At 55.4% G+C, this 23,431-nt stretch overlaps 3 protein-coding genes across 3 annotated transcripts; 2 read left to right on the forward strand and 1 right to left on the reverse strand.

Annotated features, from left to right (window-relative positions):
• Positions 1-2,277: 2,277 nt before the first annotated feature.
• EVX2 (even-skipped homeobox 2) lies at positions 2,278-7,263 on the reverse strand. Its single transcript, XM_069781496.1, has 4 exons — positions 6,665-7,263; positions 4,952-5,811; positions 3,575-3,828; positions 2,278-2,942 (listed from the first exon to the last, which is right to left on the reverse strand). The coding sequence occupies exons 2-4, from the start codon at positions 5,373-5,375 to the stop codon at positions 2,283-2,285; spliced, it is 1,338 nt and encodes a 445-aa protein (XP_069637597.1). The 5' UTR covers positions 5,376-5,811; positions 6,665-7,263; the 3' UTR covers positions 2,278-2,282.
• A 5,404-nt stretch (positions 7,264-12,667) lies between these two features.
• Positions 12,668-15,488, forward strand: HOXD13 (homeobox D13). Its single transcript, XM_069780509.1, has 2 exons — positions 12,668-13,376; positions 14,173-15,488. Exons 1-2 carry the CDS (start codon positions 12,668-12,670, stop codon positions 14,421-14,423), a joined length of 960 nt encoding a protein of 319 aa, XP_069636610.1. The 3' UTR covers positions 14,424-15,488.
• A 4,699-nt stretch (positions 15,489-20,187) lies between these two features.
• Positions 20,188-21,797, forward strand: HOXD12 (homeobox D12). The gene is made up of 2 exons (XM_009920317.2): positions 20,188-20,924; positions 21,193-21,797. Exons 1-2 carry the CDS (start codon positions 20,363-20,365, stop codon positions 21,429-21,431), a joined length of 801 nt encoding a protein of 266 aa, XP_009918619.2. The 5' UTR covers positions 20,188-20,362; the 3' UTR covers positions 21,432-21,797.
• Positions 21,798-23,431: the final 1,634 nt, after the last annotated feature.

The raw sequence follows: 23,431 nt of genomic DNA on the forward strand, positions 1-23,431 counted from the left end.
CTGATTAGTATGAATTAATCCATCTGATATGTGTATTAAAAGGCATTTAAATATGTTGTTTTAAGAAGTTCTCATAACCCCGGATGCCATATTTAAAAACAAACATCAGTACGCAACGTTTTGCAGCCTCTTAAACAAATAATCTCGCTTTGATTTAAATAACATTTATTTTACATGACCAAACACAATAAATAACGTAATATACAAAGCTTTATAATTATTGCACGTTTGTAAAATATTTTACAGTGAGTTCGTACAGCCAGCAATATTTAAAGCACAAAGACTTTATTTACAGTTTCATATAATAACCAGGTCCAACGGACCTAACATAAAACGAATTTATGTTAATTTTACCAACCAGCGTCCTCGTCGATCATTTAATAGACATATATCTATATTTTGGAAAAATGTAAACATTATTGCCAAAATCGTCGTATATACATCCCATACTTGTGTGATCATAACAAACGATTCCAACGATCGAAAAGGTTAAGCTGGTAAAAGAGTGCTACGTTTTGGTCTATTTTCTTTAGCCTTAAATTATATATTAATAAAAAAATTTCAATGTAAACTCAGTGAACAACAGCTGGTATAATCGATATTTTTACATAAGTAGTCTTCCTATTCGCTCTTTACAAAATGAGAAATTTGTGGGTTAGGTGTCTTCTACCGTGCTTTAAAGTTCTCTACCCAGAAAATGTACACGTCTTGTCAGGAATCCGCTTCAGAAGCCTGGGGATATTTCTCCTTTGCCCTTCCCTACCCCCGCCCAAGAAATCTGTCCCGTTGGACAAAAAAAACCCTACCATTTATGTTCACTGAACAAAACAGCATAGCCTTTAAAATCATTTCCTGAAAGTTCATTATTAGAATATGAAAAAATCCAGTGTCTTAAAAATAGAAGTATTTCATGACACTTATTCGAAATATATAATAGAGATTTTCTTTTCTTTTCTTTTCTTTTTTTGTGAGGGTGTACGTGTGTGTGTGTGTGTGTGTGTATTCACATTCACACAGGGCCTAAACAAGCAATAGCAAGTTAGATGAGGGCTTCAACTCTTCAGAAAAATCTCATTATGTGAAGAGTGAAGTGGCTCTGTAGGGAGCATTATGGAAATATCTGGGTTTGATTTAATGAGGCTCTTCACATTGGTGGAATATCAACTTAACAGAGAAAAGTCTACCCGGGGCGTCCAAGTTACCAAAATGAAAATTGGCAATTGAGATGATAAGAAAGTGGCTTTCTTGTGCGAAATCACTTCAGGTAACAGAGATAACATTAAATAACATACATTCTATGCACCAAGAACAATGTTTTATGTACCAAGTCTCTTATCTGTCTCTTCTAATGACTTCCCTTAGCGGGTTGTTAGTACTTGACAGCAGGTCTCTGTGCGGGGAACTTTTTTCCAATTCCACATTCAAAGGAGGTCCATCAGAGAACATGATTGGCAATTTTCGTCATAATCTGCACATTATTAGCATCAAAATTGACATGGCAGTAACACCGGTGGTTTTTGATGTGCCTTTCTTCAAGTTCAAGGAAGTCCCTCCAGTAGCAGTGGTTTGGTATAGCAGGTCTCAGTTACCCAGTGGTGGCTTTTCAGAGGCAAAGGCGCGATAGAGATGCGTGAGAAATAAATCCGAGAGCCGTTTTACCGAGAGGAGAGAAAGACGCTAAGGAAAAGAATTAAATTTAGAAAAGTGTCTGGAAGGTAAATGCTTCAGGACAACAGCCTACACCTAGAGAGATTCAAGTATTTCCCAGATAGCGTGGATTATGGTAGTTAGAAAGCGTGAGCTTAAAAAATGCCTCTCCCCATCCTGTCAGTCTCACACTTCCCTTCCCGTTACTGGCCCGGCCGCGGCAGCCTCCTTAGCTACCGCTTGTCGTACAGAAATAGGCGAGACATTTCCCATTCAGTCGAACTCAAACCGAAATAATAATAATAATAACAATAATTAAAAAAAAAAAAAAAAAAAAGCGCCAGAAACGCATTCCCTCCCGCCGGCTCCCCCGCCCCGCACCCGCCGGCCCGGCCGCCCGCAGCCCCGCCGAGCCCGGCGCCGGGCAGCGCGGGGCAGCGCCCGCGGCGGGGCCGCCTCCGCGGGGGCGCAAGAGCCGCGGGGCGCCCTCCCGCCGGGCCCCGCGCCCCTCGGCGGCGGGGCGGTCCGCGATACAAAAATAGACGGAACTTTCGGGGGCGCCCCCCGGCCCGGCCCCCCCCGCCCCCACCCCCCCCTACAAAACGCCCCCCGCCCCCGGGCCCGGGCCGGGGTAGTTATCTGGTGAGCGGCGCCTCCTCCCGCTGGTCCGGCGAGGCGACGGCGGCCTTGCTGAGCACGGCGGCCGAGTAGGGCAGGAAGCCGCTCTCGGAGCGCTGCCCCGCCGCCGTGCAGGGGAAGTCGGCGGCGGCCGCGCCCCGCGAGCCCAGCGCCGAGGCCGCCGCCGCCGCCGCCGCCGCCGTCTGGCTGCTGTGGCAGCTGAGGCAGGAGCAGGGCGCCGAGCCCCCCGGCGGCCCCGAGCCCGCCGCCGCCGCCGCGGCCGCCGCCGCCGCCGCCGCCGCCGAGGCGGCCGCGCTGCTGTTGAGGCCGGCGGCGGCGGCGGCCGGCGCCTGGTAGAGGCCGGGGTGTCGGAAGCTGCAGAGCAGCTCCGGGCGGGAGTAGGGGTGCGAGAGGGCGCGGAAGGTGTCCAGCGGGCGGATGGAGGTGGCGAAGGGCGCGGCGGCGGCCCCCGAGGCGGCGGCGGCGGCGGCGGCGGCGGTGACCCCGACGTGCGGGTAGTAGTGGAGCGGGACGTGGGAGTGGAAGGGGTAGGGCAGGCTGCCCGTGGCCGCCGCGTGGGTCATCATGTAGGTGTAGAAGCTGGGGTCGGCCGGGTGGGGCCAGGACATGGCCAGGCGCTGCCGCTTGTCCTTCATCCGCCGGTTCTGGAACCACACCTGCGCGGGGAGACAAGCACAGCGCGGCCTCAGCTCCGCTCCGCTCGGCGCCCCGCCGCCGGCGCCGGCGGACACCCGCCGACACCCTTCGCCAAGGCGGCGCGGCCCGCGGCTACGCCTCGGCCGCCCCTAGCGCGTAGGCGACCCCTCTCCCGCCCGGAGCAACCGCCTGCGACCTTGCCCGAGGGGAGCGGTGGGCACCGGCCCCCCCGGCCCCGGGTGGGACCCCTTCGATCTGAATAAACGTTCTCCCTTCGAGTCGGCCCTTGCCCCCCCCAACCCTCCACCCCCCGCCGCCCCGGGCAGGACTGTGACTTTACGGTATCGCTGCGCTCATCCCCGCGCGTTTTACATAGCTGCCTTTATTTTCTCTCCCCTCTTCCCTTTGGGAAACACGCTAACGCGACAAAACCCGATGAGGAAAATAAATGGCAATAACAATAGTTTTTTAAAAAGGCGAGGGAAAGTTTTCGGTGGGGAGAAGCAAACGGGCACAGGGGCCGATCAGAGAGCTGAGGGCCCGGCCAGCCCTTCAACCGAAGAGCCAGGCCGGCAGCCGGCCCGGGGGAGCCGGGCACGGCGGGGCTGCGCCGGGGCGGCGGCGGCTCGGCGGGGCGCGGGGGGCGGCGTACCTTGATGGTGGTCTCGGGGAGGTTGAGGGCGGCGGCCAGCTCGCAGCGCCGGGGCCGCGACACGTAGTTCTCCCGGTAAAACTCCTTCTCCAGGCGGGCGATCTGCTCGCGGGTGAAGGCGGTGCGGTACCGGCGCACCTGGTCGGCCCCCGCCGCCGAGCCGCCCAGCGCCCCGCCGCTGTGCAGGCTGCCGATGCCGGCGGCGGGGGCGGCGGCGGCGGGGGTGCTGGGCGCCGGGCTGCTCTCCGCGTAGCCTGCGGGGCGAGCGCACGGCGGTGAGAGCGGGCGGCGGGGCGGCCCCCCACCCCAACCCGCCCGGCCGGGCCGGGCCCTGCGCGCCGGTTCTTAAGGCCAGCTGTCATCTTTACAAATCGCTGCTGCTAACGGAATCGATACTGTTGGGTCTGGGGTGGTTTGGGGTTGGGGGTTGGTTTGGGGGTTTTTTTTGAGTCACTTCATAACCGCGTTATTCTCAGCACATGGAGCGGGTTTGTTTGGTGGCTGCGGGGCAGCCGAGCCCCGGGGAGAGCGGGCCGGGGCTCGGCGCGGCTCCGCCAGGCTGCGGGGAGCCCGGGCTCGGCGCTCGCCTTTTCCCCGTCGGCCGCGGTTCTCATTTTCGTTTGAGACGTGCGGAATAAGAGCAGCCATAAAAGCCAATTTTTTTTTCCTCCGGCGTTACGTCGAGGATCCCTTCCTTTCTCTGGCACATTTGACAAAAAAGGCATGCACTGTGGCCCCTAGGAAATCCATCGCTCACCTGGCTCCCCCTCCCCAATTACAGCAATAATAACAACCACCGTCCATCACCGTGCCCCGCAAAGCACGGGGAAGGAGACGAGGCCGTTCAAACCCCCTGTTACAAGCAAAGGAAAAGTGAACAATGCCCAATTACCCCGAGGTGGACACAGACGGCACGTTGCATGTACACAGGGAAGGACACACACAGACAGCTATGGGCAGTTTCCTCGCGCTCCTCTCTCCCTCCGCTTTAACCTGTGTATGTCTATCCACATCTATACAGCTGGAGAGACGCCGAGAGCTCCGAGAGCGCGAGGAAAAATAAGGAGAGAGAATTCCCTGAATATAGGTGCGTGGATGTTTGTGCCCACCTATATTCTGGATATATATCTACATACCAATGGATCGGGGCATGCACACACACACGCACGCACCCGCACAGGGGCTGCCCGGGCAGTGTGGCTCGGCTGTCGGGATAGCGCAGTAATTGCAATAATATTTTACAGCCTGGAGCTCTGTCTTCGCAGAAGAGAGAGCGCCGGTGCAGAGGCGAGCAACTTTGGCGGTGGGTTTGCTTTGGTTTTTAAAGCCGGCTGGCAAAGCGCGGGGCTTAGATGGAGACGATAAAGGAAGAGTTACCTTTGTTACTGTTTTCCTTCAGCTGGGAGGAAGTCAGGCTGGCTGGGGAGCGGAGCGCGGAGCAGCCCACCTCCACATCACTGTTCATATCTGCCTCTTGAGCAACTTCGGAATAAAGGGTGATTTTCTTCCTGCTTTCCGACGGCGGGATTTCGGAGGAGACGGTGCTTTCACTGCTCGGATGCTGAAGATTGAATAAAGTGTCTATTTCAAATTTGCCTTTGGCGGAGATGTCCCCTATAGCGCTGTGCAGGGAGGCGGCAGTCAGTCTCGGGCTGAGGCGACCACTGTGCGGAGAATTTTCAAGGGCCTCCAGCACCGCATTTCCAGCTGAGTCTGACAAATTCGAGAGCCTTTTGCCAGCTGTAGGGCTGTGCAGCCCTCTCTCCATCAGGATCATCTCTTTTCTTATTCTTTCCATCATCTCAGCTTTATAAAAAATGTCAAAGTTGCAGGGCTGGTCCTGTACTAATGATGAGCTGCAGCAGGGGCTAATTCACATTCAGCCCAGCAAGTGTCTCTAAATATTATTATCTCTTTTTGAGGGAGGCGTAAAAATTGTGGGATGCCAAAGCGAGGGAATGACTGGTCAAAATGACCCATACATCCTTTCTAGCCCGAAATGTCATTCATCAAAAAGTGGTGCTCGTCATTAAGGTACGAATGACGCTGTTCGAATAATCATTTATTGTAACAGGTTTATAAGCAAATAAATACAAGCTCCTGTCAGTGGATAATGAAGGCGGCTTCAGAGCAGACAAATATATCCAGGTGGAAAGAAAGAAAGACAAGAAGTGAGGAGTAAAGCTCTTGTCTTTAGCTTGATCAGATCTTGCTTGAATTGCTCTGGGGTTTGGCCTCTGGGGTGGAATTGACAGTCTGATTAATAAAATGAGCTGTGCAACATTTCCCCCTTCATTTAGGTGCATCATTATGCTCTGATTTTTGTTTTGTTGCCTTTTAGGTCCTAATGATGCAGCTTCTTTCTCATTTGTCCTCGGACAGAACTACACGCTAAATGTTAGATAATCCTTTCCTTTATTATTATTTCTGAGGCGGATTTTAGATCGCAAGGCGAGGAAATGCTGGAAGAGGACCAGAGGACCGAGAACCTCCTGCCGCTGAAATCTCTCTACTTTTCCCTCCCATTTCCAGACCACATTAATACTTTTATTTAGGAATTTACACCGACACCCCCACGCACCCCCTCACACGCGCGAACCTTATGCCCAGACTTTACAAGACCGCTGCTGCCGGCACGCACCGGTTCGAGTGCGCCTACAGCAGTCGCCTGGAAATTAAAACACTTACTGCAATCTAATACATTAGCATTCTGACATATTTGTCTTCGTTGCGTCCTTAAATACGATCTCCTTTTTACTTTCTATAATCCTGCTTATCGACGAAGCTAGCCTGCGATTTTTCTCCCCTCTGGAACAATACTGGCTGTGGCACGGTACGATAGGGGGGAAATAACCGAAGGACATTCAACGCATTCGTGATTTAAAACACTCAGCGGCCGTGCCGTTTCGTCCTCCCGGCAGGTTTCTCTCCAGCCCTCTGCGTCTTCCCTCCCCACCGCCAATAAAGTCTGCGCATTTAAAAATTGAAAAATACTCAGAGAAGTAAGTGACGGGGGGGTGTGGGGAGGTATCGCCTACAGGCTTCGAGCTAGCAGAGACATCACCTCGAGCACCCTCTCTCCGAAGTTACCTGTGGCTCAGTTAGCTCATCCCTCCGCTCTTGGCCGGGTGCCGCGGGGCGCAGCCTCGCCGCGCTGCAGGGGACAGGGGCTGCCGCGCTCGGCAGCCGCCACAGTCGGAAAGTCTCCCTTCAGTGATAACTTTGCTAGTAATAATGACGCTGATGGCAACCATTTAAACGAAGATAAATCCTTTGCCGTTAGCATCTCTGGAGTGCGCTTCGAGAGCTGCCCAGCCTTTATTCTCGCCGTGGGTTTTTTTCACCCGCATCATCTAGCATTTACGTCCCGGGAATCTGAGCTTCATCGCCCGGAGAAACACCCCAATGTTTCCTGGGATTAAACGCGGGTTTGATTTTTTTGCGAGGAGAGCCGTTCCTGCTAATGTTAGTCACACACATCTCCTAAGTTCTCGTGCTCTCGCGCATGATTCATAGCTCGAAAATGGGATACTTGACAGATTTTTTTTAATAACGTGTTAAAGTCTCCCTAAACATTCCACCAAATATTTAGGAAACATTCTAGGCGTTGTTTGCAAAATCCAGCCTTCCATTAATGGGCGTTTTATGTCAGCGCTTTGAAATGTGAATTTAGACTGCAGTGTGGTGTCCTGCGTTTTACAGCCCCAAACCCAGACAAAAGTAAATATCAACTTTTCCTTGCCCGCGGGCGCGGCGGCGGAGCGGGACGAGGCGGAGCGGGGCGCAAGCCGCGGGGCGGCGGGTAGGGCCCGCAAACGACACCCCCCACACACCCCCAAAGGGCCCCCGCTGCCCTCCCGGCGGGACGGAGGGTGTCCCCGCTGCTACACCCCAGCTCGGCTCTGCCCGCTGCCGGGGTGCCGGAGCCCCCTCTTCCCCCGCCCCGCCGGGCCGGACCGCCGGCGGCCCCGGCAGCCGGGCCCGGCGGGGCGGGAGGCGGAGCGGAAGCCTGCGGCAGGGTTTATTGCTGTCGTTTGGCGCCCTCGTCTGTTTTCTTAAAGGCTGTAACGGGGCGAGCATCTTCCCCCCTCTCGGTCGGAAACCGCAGCCGAGATACCACATCTCCGAGGCACTCGTGTGCGCACACAACCAAAGCCGGCACAGCCCGAGACTCCAGAAATGTTACTGCACCACTAAAAAGGGGCGAACGTTTTTTATGCTGTTCGGAGCGGGTGGAAAAGACTACACGTAAAGCCCCGGCGTGAGAAAAAAATAGGTCACACGCAAGTGCGGCTGTGAGTGATCTTTATTAGTGTTATGTTATATTTTGCACCTTTTAAATAATACTGATACCTTAGGTTATGTACAACGTATCTTAATATGTAGCTACACTCAGATGCAAGGGAAATAACGTGTTATAAAAGACGTTCATAATCTCCCACTAAGTAGATGTGAGGTAACAAACCCCTTCCCGGCCATGCAGTTAATCAGTTCACCCCAAACCGTCAAGCCACTAATAAACTAGTCATCTGATATTTATACTCCCAGCAAACTAGATGCATGTACTGTATTGATGTTTATCCACTGGTTTGGGGATTTTCGGTTTGGGTTGGGTTCTTTCTTTCTTCTTTTTTCTTTTTTTTTTTTTCCAAAAACAATAGCACAGCCTAAAAATCTTTCGGCATATGTTTATAGTTCTTCAAACCCAACAGCTCAGCCTAAAGAACCTCCGGCATTAGAGTGACATTAGTGGGCAAAGGGGGAGGAAGTTACAGAGGCGGCCGAAATATGCGAGGTTTTGTTAGACGCTGTTTACTCAGTTGTTCTTGTAAGTTTAGATAGCTGCTTAGGCCCATTGCCAAACTCCTTTTCATTTTTACCTTTAAAGTTATTACTCGAGGCATCAAAGAGTATTTCAGTGCTCGTTTATTAACTCTTACCCGGCAAAAAGAGGTCACACAACTGAATTGAACTGAAGTTCGTATTGAATCAGCCAAACAACGTCTCGGCCAGCTTTTCACCGCCCTGAGCGCGCTCGGGAAGACCGACAGGAATACCGGCTTCCTCCTTCCCCCCCGGGACAGGCTGCCAACAGGGGCCCGGGGCGGCGCGCAGCGCCGGCGGGCTGCCCGCGGCAGCGCCAGCTCTGCGGGACGCGGCCCGCGGGGCGGGAGCAGGCGGCGGTGCGCTGGTCCCGGGCGGCGCGGGGCGCCGGTGCCGGCGGGCGCCGGGGGAGCGGGGGCTGCCCCCAGGGACCCTGCGCTGCGGGGCGGGGGGGGCCGCACAGGGCCCGCGGCACCGCCGGCGGTGGGCGCGGCGGCGCCACCTGGCGGCGCTCCGGCGGCACGGCGCGGCGCGGCGCGGCGGGGCCGCGGGCGCTGCCCGCCGGTGCTGCCCGCCGGAGGCCGCCTGGCAGCGCGGCTCCGCGCCCGCGCAGCGGCTGCCCCGCGTGTGTCGGCACGCACCGCGCTCCCGCTCTGCCCCGACTCTCCCCCCCGCCTCAGGCCGTCATAAGCATAGGGCCGGTCTCGGTGCGTCTGCCAGCGGGTTCGGTCCTGAATCTCCGTGAAACGTCACCCGAGAGCGGTGAAGGACTCGAACCCCGCGTGTCCCCGAGTCACGCGGGGCCTGCAGCACCGTCCCTGCCCACGCTACCCAGGCTGAGATCCCGCGGGCGCTCGCTTTGCGAGGTTAATCATTACGTGACGTCTTCTGGGGCTGCCCTTGCACACAAACGGGTTTTAGCTTAAACGATAAAGCGTTACGCCGGTCGCAAAGCTGCTCGGCCGATGTTCCATTTTAGGTCGCAGCTGCGGCAGGTCGGCGAGCTCGTCCCGGGTCAGGGTCTCCGAGGTCCCCGCGCTGCTTCAGAGCGGCGGTGGTGGGAGTCAGGGAGCGGCCAGCACCCGCCCGTGACCCGAGAGCTCAAGTTCAATGCCCGCAGTGCTCAGCCGCCCCTAAGCGCGGCACCGAGGCCACGCAGGGAGTCCCGAGAAAACTTTCTCCGGCTCGAAAAGGATTTTTTGAGGCTGAAGTAAATAAGGAGATGAGCAGCTGTGGCACAGATCTGGAGGGAAAAAATAATTTAACAATTTTCCCCGCGTTGCTGTTAAATATTTTCATTTTCGTAACTGGCTTTTTTTTTTGAAAGAGGTAGGGGAAAATGAAAGCTCTTCTGTTCTGTTTAGCTATTAAAAGTCCACGCAAGTTAAAAGGTAACAACGGAAGGCAGTGGGCATGGGGGAAGGTTTGAGGGAAGTATAAATCGATTGCTTTTCTCTTCCTTTGCGTTCTCCCTTTGTCCTGGCGGACTTTTTTTTTTTTTTTTTACAGCAAACACTACAAGAGAAGCAACTTCCTAAAGACACAGTTACCATCGGCAAATTCTGGCGAGGGAGGTGATGAAAAACCTGAGGTTTTTTTCCTGGGAGACACCAGGCGGAGGATAGACAGCAAATACTAAAAGCCTGTGCTAAAAGCTTGAGTGGAGTCCTAACTGTGTTAAATCATGGCAAATGTATTTAAGGAAATGAGATAATTTCGGGGGGGCGAGACTTTTTTTTTCGGGGGAGAACACAGCCACTTTCTGCAGCAATGCTATCTAGCTCGTGTGCAGATTCCCGTGCAATGTGTCAATGGAAAATGCAATGCGGCTCCGCGGGGCGCTGGGCACCCGCGGAGCCGCCGCCGGGGGAAGGCAAGGACTGTCCCGCAGGCAGAGGCCCGGCAAGCGCGGCACGTCGCCCTGCCTGCCTCGGACCGAAGTCTCGATGGGGACGGTCCTTCCCGGGCAGGGGAGGCGGGGGGCTGCTGCGGGCCGGGGCCGGGGCCGGAGCACGCCGCCCTGCACGGCCCCCGGGACCGGGGGTGCGGGACGCGTCCTGCCACTTGTAAACTGGGTGGATGATCTCAGAGATCCGACCTTGGCTCATGAGCTCATTTTTTTATTATTATTCGTGTGCATAATATCCTGCCGTGCAAGGCAGTGCTGTTTTCTACACCCTCCACAAAACGGCTCATTATAGAATGGAAGTTGTTGGCCATAAACCCGCCCAAAGACGCAGTTTTCTGGGACATCGAGGGGCTCTCGCTGGCGCAGAGGTCTCGGCAGGGCTGAGGTCCTCTGCGGGCGTCGCTGCGGCTGCACCGTGGTTTGCTTTGATGTAACGCAGCTCAAAAAGCTCCGAAACCCTGTGCTTTAGGTGCTCCTTTCTTTCGGCAGCCTTATTTAAAATGTGGTGGCGAGAGAGAAAATTTCACCGCATTTCTTGCCAGAGGAAACACAACGGGAGATGGGAATACAAATGGAAAGGTGTCCGGAGAAATAAAGTCTCTCGTTTCTCGGGATTTCGGTGTGTTAGCAATGTTGTCACTAGAAAGCTGCGGGCAGGGACATAAAAGGATGAGAAATTCATGCCTCGACAAAGCGTCCTGCTAATTATATAGGGTTTCATGTCCTGAGAGTAAATACTGATTCGACTTACAACCGAGTGAAACACGTAATCACGTCCGGCTCACTTCTTAGCTGATTACGAAAGATTAATAGCAATTAAGTGGTTAGAACTAATGAACGTGAACTCGTGCTTGCCATCCGGTTGTTGCTGCGATTGCTGGCACCCGTTTGTCATTTCTCACCCCGCTTCCAGAAACTGCCGACGATTATTAGACCGGCTACGAAGCAGGGCTGCGCAGGGGCGGCTGCTGCGCGACCTGCCGCGCTCCCGCTCGGCCCCTCCGCGCCCGCGGTAGCCCAGCAGCCCGGGGGGCCCGCCACCGCCTGCCCGGGCTGCTCAGCAAGGCCACCTCCAGCCCCTCCAGCACCAAGTTTCACCTCCACGGCGGCTGCCTCTCTTCTCTCCCGCGCCTGAGCCTCCGCTGGGACAGTAAACACGGCCCCAGCTACGTGCTTTTCAGCGGGCGCGGAGATGCCCTGCCTTTCCCCACGGAGCTGCCGCAACTTGTTGCCCTCCGCGCCCGAGAGAGGGTTAAGTGTCTGCAATACACAACCGTGGAGCGCCAGGAGCCGGCCCAGAGGGGCTGGGGCTGGGGCTGGGGCTGGGGTTGGGGCTGGGACACGTCTTCGGAGCTTTCTCCATTTCCAGCTCTTCGCGCTCCTGCGATTTCCATCCCGGCTCAGCGGGAGAGTCGAGAGAGACGACAGAAGGATTTGCCATAGTTTTGGGAAGTCACCCCCAGAACAGCCGTCAGCATAAGCAAACGCCGCGTTTTAACTAGGCTGCCTTACCACGACATGAACTGACACTGCAAGGGGAAAAAAGCCACGTCTAATGAGTGCCAGGTTTAGCATCTTGCGCTGCGTACAGCCCCGGTGCCATTTCCTGGCTGGTAGCAATATCTGGGGGCTGAAGGGGGGGGGTCTCCCACGGGCCGAGAGCTCCGTGGAGCCAGGGGACCCCTTCTCCCCTATAACAAAGCCCTTCCACTCCATACATCGCCGGGCAGGAGGGAGGTGGGGAGGATGGCACACAAAGACCGTGTCGGGTTTTTCTCCCTGCCGCAGGCGCAACAATGAGCTGGGGAAGGTCTCGCCGGGGATCCGGTCAGACCCCGGCCCGCGGCTTCAAAAAAAGAGCCTCTGCCCGCGGCTTCAAAAGGGCCAGCGGAGGACCAAGGGTCCTCCGCTGGCCCTTTTGAAGCCGCGGGCAGGAGCGGGGGGGGGGGATGAAAGCGGCGGGGGCGAGGCTGGCCCGGAGGGGCATCACCGTCGCCCCCCCTTCCCCCCCCCGCCCAACCCCTCCCCAGCGCCGGGGCCGCGGCGGGGCGGGAGCGCGGCGGCGGGGCGGGGGTGGGAAGGGAGGGAGGGGGGGGGCGCGCCGTCGGTGCGGACCGGGGGGCTGCGAGGCGAAAGGGGCAGTGCGGGCAGCGGGACGGTCACATGTTTCGACGGCAGCCTATGAGCAGCCCCCCGGCCTGCGGCAAACTAATCTGGAGCCGGCCGCCCCCACCCCCGTCCCCCCTCCCAACCTGGACTTCGTTTTTATAAACGTACCGCCAGGATCCAACCTGTTGGAGGCAAATAACCATTTGCATCATGCCCGGCCGGGGACCGAGCCGCCGCCGCCGCCGCCCGCGATGTGCAAGGCCATGAGCAAAGCAGCGAGCTGGGAGATGGACGGACTGCGCGGCGACAGCAGCGGCGGCGGCGGCGGCGGCGGCGGCGGCGGCGGAGCCCCCGGGCAGTGCCGTAATTTTCTCTCCTCGCCCGTTTTCGGGGCGGCGCACACGGGCCGAGCGGCCGCCGCCGCCGCTGCTGCCGCCGCCGCCTCGGGGTTCGCCTACGCCGGCGGAGGGGAGCGCTCGGGGGCGGCGGCGAGGCCCGACCCCCCCGCCAAGGACTGCCCGGGCTCCGCCGCGCCGGCCACCGCCCCCGCGCTCGGCTATGGGTATCACTTTGGCAATGGATACTATAGCTGCAGGATGTCCCACGGGGTTGGGATCCAGCAAAACGCCCTGAAGTCTCCCCCCCATGCCTCCATTGGCGGCTTTCCCGTGGAAAAGTACATGGACGTCTCCAGTCTGACCAGCACGAGTGTCCCCGCCAATGAAGTCTCCTCCAGGGCGAAGGAAGTGTCCTTCTACCAGGGCTATACAACCCCCTACCAGCACGTTCCTGGGTACATAGACATGGTCTCAACGTTTGGCTCTGGGGAACCGAGACACGAAACATACATATCAATGGAGGGCTATCAGTCTTGGACTCTGGCTAATGGCTGGAATAGTCAGGTTTACTGTGCCAAAGATCAGACACAGAGCTCACACTTTTGGAAATCGTCCTTTCCAGGTACGAGAGGGAGAGAAATGGTCTGAGCTGAACCCCCCCCGCGCCTCCTCCGCCTGCCCGTCCCCTCCCCCGCCCCCCGGGCTGCAGGGGCGGCCTGCCGAGGTGGACACGCTGCACAGACACGCACAGAGCGGAGAGAGAGGGGGGGCGGTGGATTTTCCTTTTTCCTTCCCCCCCCCCCCCGCCCCTACCCCCGAGGAAACCTCACCCTCTGCTTTCCAGCCCGCGGGACAGACCCCGGGGCCCCCCCCGCCACCCAGCGCCAGGGCCCCGGACCCCCCGTCCCGCGGGCGCCGGGGCGGCCGCGGCTCCTTCTCCTGCTGCTTCCCTCGGAGGCCGGGTTTGTATTCGCGTTCGCAGTTTGCAGGAGGACGGCTCGAAGGCTTGCGCTCGTCCGCCTCTCCGGCCGGCGATTGACCCGGCCCCAGAGCACTTAAGAGGCTGGGAGTAGCGAGGGCACAGAGGCACAAACCACATGCAAACAAACCCGGGGAAACACACACCAAAGCGATTTCTGTGTGTGCGCTGCCAGCACCGACCTGCTCTCGGCACCCCAGCCAATGCCCCCGCCGTCCTACGTGCTCGCTAGCGATGCATGCCTGAAAAGTGATGACAGTCCATCAAGGTTTTGGTGCTTTACTAACGTGCAAATAATGTGGCGGTGTAAATAATAATAAACTGTAAACAACCCGGCATTATTTATTTGCCCGTGAAAACCAGTGCCCAACAAGTATCGGTTAAGCTTTAAACGCCTGTAATAAAATTCTAATTTTTCACATAATGTCTTTTACAATAGGGGACGTTGCACTAAACCAGCCCGATATGTGTGTCTACCGGCGTGGGAGAAAGAAGCGAGTGCCGTACACAAAACTGCAGCTTAAAGAACTCGAGAATGAATATGCCATTAACAAGTTCATTAACAAGGACAAGAGGCGAAGGATATCCGCAGCCACAAACCTGTCTGAGAGACAAGTTACCATTTGGTTTCAGAACAGGAGGGTGAAGGATAAGAAAATAGTCTCCAAACTGAAAGACAATGTATCTTGATCTATTAGTTGCGGACAGTGATGGATATATAAAATCAATTTACGACCAGCTAAAGACTTTTGGAAAGACTTCATTGAAAATATATTTAAATTTTTTTTCTCCTTCCAGCGGCGGCGAAATTGCGGGAATTGTTTTCCATGAAAGTCAGCGTTTTTCTCTCAGTGGAAGGGAGTGCTGACAAATCTTGAATTATAGTTCTGTTTCTTCCTTTTGAAAATAATAATAATATTAATATTAATTATATTTTCTGTTCTTCCCTCTAGGCCAGTATAAACGAATTTAAATATGTTGAACGGTTACAGTTATAACTTTCTTAAATGCTTAACTCTTTGGGGGGTTTTCTGTAGTTTTTTTTTTTTCTCTGAACAACAGCCAGTGCCAAAAAGTGTCAGTTTTGATTTGGTATCGTAAACTTCAAAACACGCCGAGTGAAAAAAAAAAAAATCAATCGGAAAATGCAAGAAAGCCGGAGTCCGGACCCGTGGCAGCACCCGGCTGCTGCCAAAACCCGCCGAGCCCACCGGGACCCGGAGAGAATTACGAATTTCGTGGAGGGGTAACGTCTGCAGCCGGATTTTTAATTGCTTTTTCGAGGGAGGGAGAATCTCTCCGAGCAGTTGCGGGGCGCAAAGCACAGTCCCGGGCATATCCCATCGCACTCCCCGCTTCGACAGTTTTGGGTTTGGGTTTGGGGTTTTTTTTGGTTGGTTGTTTTTTTGTTTTGTTTTGCGGTTTTTTTTCCGCGATTTCGTTTTCAGTGGAAGGATTTCATATCCCCCGGTTGAAAAAGGAGCCGCCTGTTCCCGGGAAGGGGCGCTTCGGGCCCGGGCGGGCGCTGCCGGCCGCCGGGGCTGCGCGGCTCGGCGCTCCGCGGAGGCGCAGGTCGGGCACCTCGGGGAAGCGCTTTCGGCGGGACTGATGGGTCAGCTCGTCCTGCAGCCAGGGGAGAGGCTGCCGCTACAGAGGTGTGTATAAACCTGCGCAGACCTTGTGTAAAATGCCCGCTCTAGCCTGTTTGTCCGGACAAGCACAAGACTCTTCTCCTTCCTCCCGCCACGGCGCTTAAAAAAACCCAAACAAACAAACAAAAAAACCCCAACCAAACCCAAACAAAAAAAAAAAAAACAAACCAAAACTCCTGGTCGGAGAAGTGAAGTTCACCGCTAACTTTTAATTTACAAAAATAAACGGGTGTTAATGACAGAAGCAATAAATAAGGAATTTCAAAAGATGCCATAATTTATATAGGCCGAAAGGCTAGGATTTTGTCGATTTTTTTATTATTTTAAACCTAGTGTGCATGTTACGATATACACAGGGTGATCAGACACGCTAGTCAACTACTAGGAGAGAGAAGCGATATCCTCTCTGTTAATGTGCCTCGTCTAATTATTAAAATGTGTGTGTTCCGAACTAGTATTATTTATTATAATGTACTATTGCTCTAAACACTTTGATTACCAGTGTATGTGGGTAAGACATACGGTAAGACTATTTCTCCATAAACCATATCTTTTTCTTTTCTTGTCCTAAAGCCTGCTTTTACTTTGTGTTGGAAATATGGGCTGAACTTCCTAGCTGTTAACGATGTTGCCAAACTGTTCCTAAAGCATCTTTAATAAAACGATTTCTTTTCGATATGTATAAAAAGAGAGGAAGAAATTCGCCTTCTTTTTGCAGCAGGGCGTTTCGCGGGCTCCAGGCTTGCCTGGGAGCTTCCCGGGGCCACTTTTGGGACGCCGTTCTTGGGAAAAGAGAGGTAGATACGAGGCGAGGCGCGTTAAAGGAGGCAGAGGCGTATCCGAGAGCGCCTCGCCGCTGGGGAAGGGGTTTTTGGGAGGATGAAATGCTGCCGGCTTGAAACACCAGGGGTGGGAGGCAGGGGAGAGCCCGTCTCTCCCCTCTCCCCCCGACCCCGGCTCCGCCTGCCCGGTGCCCGGTGGCCGGGGGCGGCCCAGCGCCCCTTTGTTTTCCCCTCCCAGGCCGACCCGGCACTTGCCGGTGCCCCGGCGGGGCTCCGCGGCGGCGGGGGCGGCCGCCCCGGCCTCCGTTCGCTCCGCAACCGGCTGGCTCCAGCGGGGGGTTATCTTCCGCCTCCTCCGCCTTCTTCCTTCCCCTTTCTCTTCCGCTTGAGCGCTCAGGGCTTTTGAGGCGTTTTTTTTCCCCCGAACGGACGAACAAAGGTGCGTTTCGGAGCGTTGCAGGTTTTACGGCGAAGCGCATTTCTGTTTGATTCTGGAGACTCGTGGGGCACATCACTGAAGTACCTGGAAGAGCCCTCTCTGCCGACGCAGCCTTGTTTTCTCTGAATGTTTTAAATTCTTCTTTCCCCACCCTTGCCTCCCCCCCCGCCCCCCAGCCACACACACACTGCGCTCCTCCTAATTCTGGAGAAGCTTTTCCTCCCAGTGAGCCTCCCCGCCGACGGAGGGCCGGGCACTGCCGGAGCCGTTGTGTTTCCCGGCCGCGGAGCCGTCGCGGGCTGTTCCCTTCCTCCTTCCAGGCTTAACCTTTGGCTTTGCCGGTCTCCGGGCTCTCAGAAGACGCAGCTTTGCCACGGCCAAAGCTCCCTTCCCGGGGCAGGAGGAAACCCGAACTGGCTGGCAAATCGGTACCAGATGGAGAGGAGTCGCCTTTTAATCTCGGAGTAACAACGTGCACAAGCAGTAAGCAAGCGGCAGCTACAGGCAGGAGGAAGGCGAGCCCGGGGCAACGGGCCGGGGCGCGTCAGCCCGCCCACCCAGCGGCGCCGATTTAAGTTTTCTACGCCCGGAGCTGGGCCACTGACGAGCACTATTCAGAATCCCCGTGCCCGGGGTCCGGGCTCTGCCCGGGACGCGCACGGCCCCGGCCGGGCCCCGGCGCCCCTCCGCGCTCCCCGCCGGCGGGCGCGGAGCCGGGCCGCCGCCGCGCAGCCCCGGCTGCAGCCGGACACGGCCGGCCGTGCTTAGAGAGAAGGGCACGGTGGTTCGCCTGAAATGTAGCGCGCATAATTACCGATAATTAATATGTACCTCGACCAAGTGAGCTGCAAATGCGCAGTGGCACAATGATGCATTGCAGGCCGGCCGGCCCGCCTGCCCCGCAGCTACCATGGAGCTGGGCTCCTGTCAGGCAGCGCGATTTCCAGCCATGTCTGAGGCAATCCTGCCATCTCCTGGACAACCCCCGGCATAGGCAGGGGAAGCCTTCAGCTCGCTTCAGGAGCCGCGTTTCCGAGTGATAAATGGGCGAGGGAGACTACTCGGTCACACGCAGAGAAACCTTCGGCTGTAAACTGGAAGAATATGCCAGTGAAATTATAGCGTGTGGTCAGCTCTGATGTTCAGGCCGATCCGGTTGCCTATTTAAAAGCAAAAAAAAAAAAAAAAAGAGCGGAAAGGAGCGTGTGAAAGCAGCCCTCCGGGTCGCTCTGTTCCTCTGCGGTGATATTTCCTGTACAGACAGAGGCAGGGGGACACCCGCGGCATTAAAACGCCGCCCCCCAAACCAGAAGCCGGCTGTGGCTGGAAAAACCAGCCCAAGTCCGTCCGAGGCTCTCCGCACCGCGGCAGCGGCCAGCCGCCCTGGAACAAGATGTTTCTGTCAGTGCTTTTCCCTACAGATTTAAACATAAACATCGCTTTCCGCAGCTGTGAGTGTCTCCAGCTACTCCAGATTTGGGTTTTCATATTTTTTCGCGGTATTAATTAGCAATTACAGAAGAGTTGAGCATTAATTGAAAGCTCTGTTTTCTCTAACCTCATAAAAGTTGGTTTGAAGTGTCACCTCTCTTTCCGGTAACTGGGAACTCACGTCCATTCCTTGTGTTTATTGCGGGCGAAAATATAGTCTTTGAACACAAAACGTTCCTTCTGTCTTCCGAGAACCGAAAATCACGGTCAGCTTTTTCGCAAAAGGCCGTTATGAAAATAAACTATTACCCATCCTCTCGGGGAGAAAAAAAGCAGAAAGCGAGTAAGCTAATAAGAGGGAGATTCAATTGGTAGACATAACTCAAACAATAAAAATTAAAGGCAGTGGTCAGTAATATCCTCCAGCGGTGCTTGTGTGGTCCTGTGTGGTCTAGGAGAGAGCAATCATTTAAAGATTTCTTCCAGGGCAATGAAATTACTGCAGAATTTACCCCAATTTCCCATTAAACAGAAAGATGAATTTGATTAGGAGAATGTCAAGAGGGCCAGCGTCTCTGATCTCGGAGTAGAAATAAAACCAAGATTAAAACGATGATCAACAGGACAATAACACGGAAAAATTAACCCTACCTGTTAACTAGGTTCAAGTTTTTAACCGAGGTAATGAAAGTGGCGAAGGCCGGGCATTAAGGCTCTGCTTGAAGCTGGGCTCGCTCAGACCACGGGAGATCCTCTCGGAAAAGAGGCCGAGGACAGAAACGCCCGGTCCGGCTGACGGATGGGGCCTCCAAAGTCTCCGGCGGGGCTGTGGGGCGGCGGTCCCGGCAGCGCTGCGGGAGCGCGGTGCCAGCGGCCGCCGCCGAGCTCGGCCGGGCTTTGGCGGGGTCTCCTTCGCCGAGACCCCCGGCCGCCGGGCCCATTGCGGGTGTCTTTGGGTGCAGCAGGCGGGCGGGCCTCGGCTTGCCGCCGGGGGAGGTACAGCGGCTCCCGACCTGCACGATTTGGGACGGGACACGAGCAACCTCCTGTGAGGATGCTCTCGGGCAGGATTTTGTTCGTACTTACGCCGGTGCTACCGGGAAAACGGGAGAGAGAACGGAAGAACTGGGCTCCTGTTTGATCTCCCAAAAAATGTAAAAATATGTATACCCCCCCCCCCCATAACACTGTAAGGGATAATTTTCTTTTTCAGGGCAGAAAAATTCCTCATACGCAGCTTGGGAGACAGCAGCGGGGTGCCCAGCTGAGGCTGACTCTCCTCTGCCCACCGCTGCACTCCCATCCTCTCTGCTGCAGAGCACACCCGGGCATTTTCTTTCTTGCAGTCTTTCGATTCTGGTTATTTATTTATTTATCTCGGCGGGTTGCTCAAGTAATTCCGTGTTGTTGCTGTTGTTATTCCCGTTGTTGTTATTGTTGTTGTTTGTTTGATTGTATTCTAAAGACAAAATAAACCCCGAGTTTTAGAAGCGTTGTTTAAAAACTCGTCTTCGCTTCGGAGTGAAGATGGAAGGTAAAAGGGGTAAAAAGGGCAGACGTGCGGACCTAAGAGGACACTAGTCATTAGCGTACGAGAACGACGATCCTGGTGATATCCGATCAATTAAGATTTTAATTGCAAGCATACGCAGATGCATATCGTGTTTCTCGCAATTAAAACAAACGCGTATATAAACCGGACAACATACGTGTTCTGCGCACACGCACGCACAAGGTGTATTCGTCTGTACAGGGACAGAAGTAGGGACGTGTGCCCTGAGCGGTCACAGCTCCTTCCCTTTAGTGGGAAGGAGCCAGCGTAGGTTATTCTCAGCCCGCGGCGCACGCTCTTATCGCGGGTGTAGTTTTGGCCCCGGCAGCTGCCGGGCGCAGGGCGGCTGGCCCGGGGGGGGGCTGCCGAGCCGGGGCGGGGAGGGGGGGGTGGCACGGCCGGGCCGGGGGCTGCCCTGTCCCCTCGGCATCTCTGCCAATGTTTGGCTTCCCCTCATCTTTCCGCTGGCGCCGCAGCTTTGCCAGCCAGCCCCGGCCACTTTTATAGAAGCGGAGACCATGTTTTCCCCTCCCCCTTGCGAGCTCGGTATTTTCATATTTCAAGTGTTATCATAAGACTTTTAAAAAGGGGGGAAAAAAGGAGAAGGGGAAAAAAAAGGGGGGACTCAGTGGCTCGGTGGCTGGAGGCGGTGCTGAAATTACCGGCTTTGAAGAACCTGTCTGCAAAGTTTCGTCCAATCGTTTCAGGCTTTCCGCTTATTCCCTGTTGTAACTAAATACTGCTGTAAGAACAGCTGAAGTCCTTTGTTGGAAATGTGTGATCGCAGTCTCTACAGATCTGGCTACGTTGGTTCTCTCTTGAATTTGCAATCTCCAGATTCCTTTTATTTTCCTAATTTGCGGGCTAATGGCAGTCAATTGGCGGCTCTGCCCACCATTTCCTACCCCCGGAGCTCGATCCCGTGGACTTGCTCAAGTTCGTGCGCAGCCCAGCCGCAGAGCCACGCGTTCAGCGGCGCGGCGCAGCCTTACCTCCCCGGCTCCGTTCCAATCAACATCAGCTCCAACGGCAACAAAGAGTGCCTGGAAGACAACAATAAATATTACGCCCACGATGCGAGCTCCAAACAAGAGGAGAGATGCAGGCAGAGGCAATCTTTTGCAAATGACCCAACTGTTACTCACGCAGCCAACTTAAAGCCCGTAAAGTATGACCACTCGAGCCTACAGAGAAGTTTGCATGGCTCGGCTGCTCTTTTTGAAGTGAATTCCTGCACTTCCAGCTTAAAGGAGGACATCAAGAATTCCGTCAACTTGAACCTGACAGTTCAGCCCGCAGCAGTCCAGTCATGCCTCAGACCTTCAGTGCAGGATGGTATGCCTTAAATATCTCGCTTTAGTTAGAGGCGACCTAGTGATACTTGCTTTCTAAGAGATGCCTGTAATTGCTTTGTAACCCCCCTGTAACCCACTCGGAGCGATAATCGCTTAATCCGACTCGGAGGTAGATAGAAATTGCGCTGTCAAGCTGTGCTTTGCCCGATTTGCCGACCTAGTTTAGCCCTGTTATCTTGCGGGTTTTTTTGCATATTCTCTTTAATGCCCAGACCTGATCCACTAAATTATCGACGTGTTTGTTGTAGGTTTGCCTTGGTGCCCCACCCAGGGGAGATCAAGAAAGAAACGGAAACCTTACACAAAACAACAAATTGCTGAATTGGAAAACGAGTTTCTCCTCAATGAGTTTATTAACCGACAGAAGAGGAAAGAACTATCAAACAGACTGAATTTAAGCGATCAGCAAGTTAAAATTTGGTTTCAGAACCGGCGGATGAAAAAGAAAAGAGTAGTAATGCGAGAGCAGGCGCTTTCTATGTACTAGAGCAGAGTCCGCCCGTTCCTGCATGAACTCGTGCCCGGAGTGTTCACCCCTAGAGTAGAGCGTATTCGCGAGTGCAACGCGGGGAGTGTGAGTTTTTACCGTTTAGACCAAGTTCTCGAAACGCGTAGGATCCCTGCGTAAATTGGCAAACCCTGAGTCCTTAGCCAAAAGGAAGAGGACAAGCCGGACCGGCACAGAAACCTGTATTATCAGCTTTTTACCTTTCTTTCTCCATTTATATAGATTTTCTCCTGCTTCTTACCCTCTCTTTCCCCGGAGAACGAGCGGTGCTAAACTAAAATCGATTTCTTTTATCTGTATGTAAACACCATTTTGCAGCAAAATAAAGGAATAACGCCTAGTAAAGACGTCGGCTCTGTGAGTCCCGGCTGCTCCCTTCATCTGCTGCCCTGCACGCCGGGGCGAGCCTGCGGCGCCGGCTTGTTTTGCGGTTTGGAGTAACCTGCTCGAGCAGCCATGGGGGAAAGTGGTTAACAAATAAACCTTTTTCTTTCTCCTTCTTCTTCTTCTTCCTTTTTTTTTTTTTTTCCCCCCACCCCCCCCGCTCGGAGCCGCAGATCCGGCCGCAGCCCGGCGGAGAGGGCACGTGACACCCGCGCGAGGCCCGCGCGTAACCTGCGCGCCGGTTCCGCGGCGGCGGCCGCCGCTCCCGCCGCTCCGCTTGCGGCTGCCCGCCCCGACGGCGGGGGGGCACGGGCGGAGGGGAGCCCCGCGTGGGGGCGGGGGGGTGGGGGGCTGCCGCCGCCCCCGGGGCGCGGGCTGGTCTCCTCGCCGGGCACAGAGGGGGGGTTGCCCTCTCGGGAAGGAGCGGCCCTCCGCCCGCTTCCCCCGCCGGCCGGGCCCCGGGGGAGCGCGGGGTCCCGCGGCGGCAGCGGGGGCCGCCGAGCCGGGCGCGGGTGGTCCCGGCGGCGCCGCCGCCGCCGGTGCCGCCCCAGGTGGCCGGGCAGGGCCCTGCCCTTCCAGCGCCGCCGCTGACTTTGGCCTTGTCCAAGCGCTGCCCCAAACAAACGGGCGGAGGAGAGCGGGAGGAGCCGAGGCCGCGGCGGGCTGGGGCCGGGGCCGGGGCAGGGGCCGGGGCCGGGGCAGGGGCAGGGGGGAGCCGGGGCCCCCCCTCTCACCCCGAGGTGCTGCAGGCGCAGGACAGAGGAGAGCCCCGAGCTTTTGGCGGGTTTGCTTATTTTGTGAGACCGTCCCCATGGCCGCTTCCGCAGAGGTTTTTATGAGGGAAAGGGGGGAACGCTTTCGGGTTTTTGCCCAGATATAAACCTCAGAGGATAACCCAACCAGAATGGCTGGGAGCATTGCCCAAGCCGTTTGATTATTGTTTTAGGACGAGAACGAAATCGATTTTCCCCGCATCTTGCTGACAGGCTGTGTCTGCCGGGAGCCTCCAGCCTCTGCAGCACCGGAGCACTCGGGCTGGCCAGAGCTGCAGAGCCAGGGGAAATGCTAGATATTGCCTTGGTCTGATACTTCAGAAAATAAATGAAAAAAAAAAAAAACAACCCCAAAAATAATAATAAAGAAAAGAAACCTCACGGAATTGTAGGTCCGGATTAAAACGCCTTTTGGCTGCAATTTCCACCTAAATGTGTTTCTAATGAAGAGGCGTTTCCACACGCGAAACCTTGGGTTGCCTCTCCCAACAGTAATAATAATTACGCTGGCGGAGCCCGCGTTATTTTCTGGTATATAAAGTAGGCTCAGATATGGTTGTTCGGGGCGTATGCAACAAGGCTAAACAACCACAAGGAACGGCACAAAGCAGCTACCTATTTACACGGGGCTGTTGCCTTCCTGAAGGCAATAAACTCATTATTTCATAAAGAGGCATATTTGAACTTTGCTCCTACCCGCTCATTTGCTTGCGAGCACTGCTCTCAAGGGCACAGTGGTCCAGATGATTTGGGAGGTACATGCCGGATTTCTAGGCGGGCAGAAGTGCAGCCATCTTCCCGAAAGCTTTCCAGAGAGCCCCA

Source organism: Haliaeetus albicilla, chromosome 4, assembly GCF_947461875.1.
Source record: "Haliaeetus albicilla chromosome 4, bHalAlb1.1, whole genome shotgun sequence".
NCBI classification, from domain to species: domain Eukaryota; kingdom Metazoa; phylum Chordata; class Aves; order Accipitriformes; family Accipitridae; genus Haliaeetus; species Haliaeetus albicilla.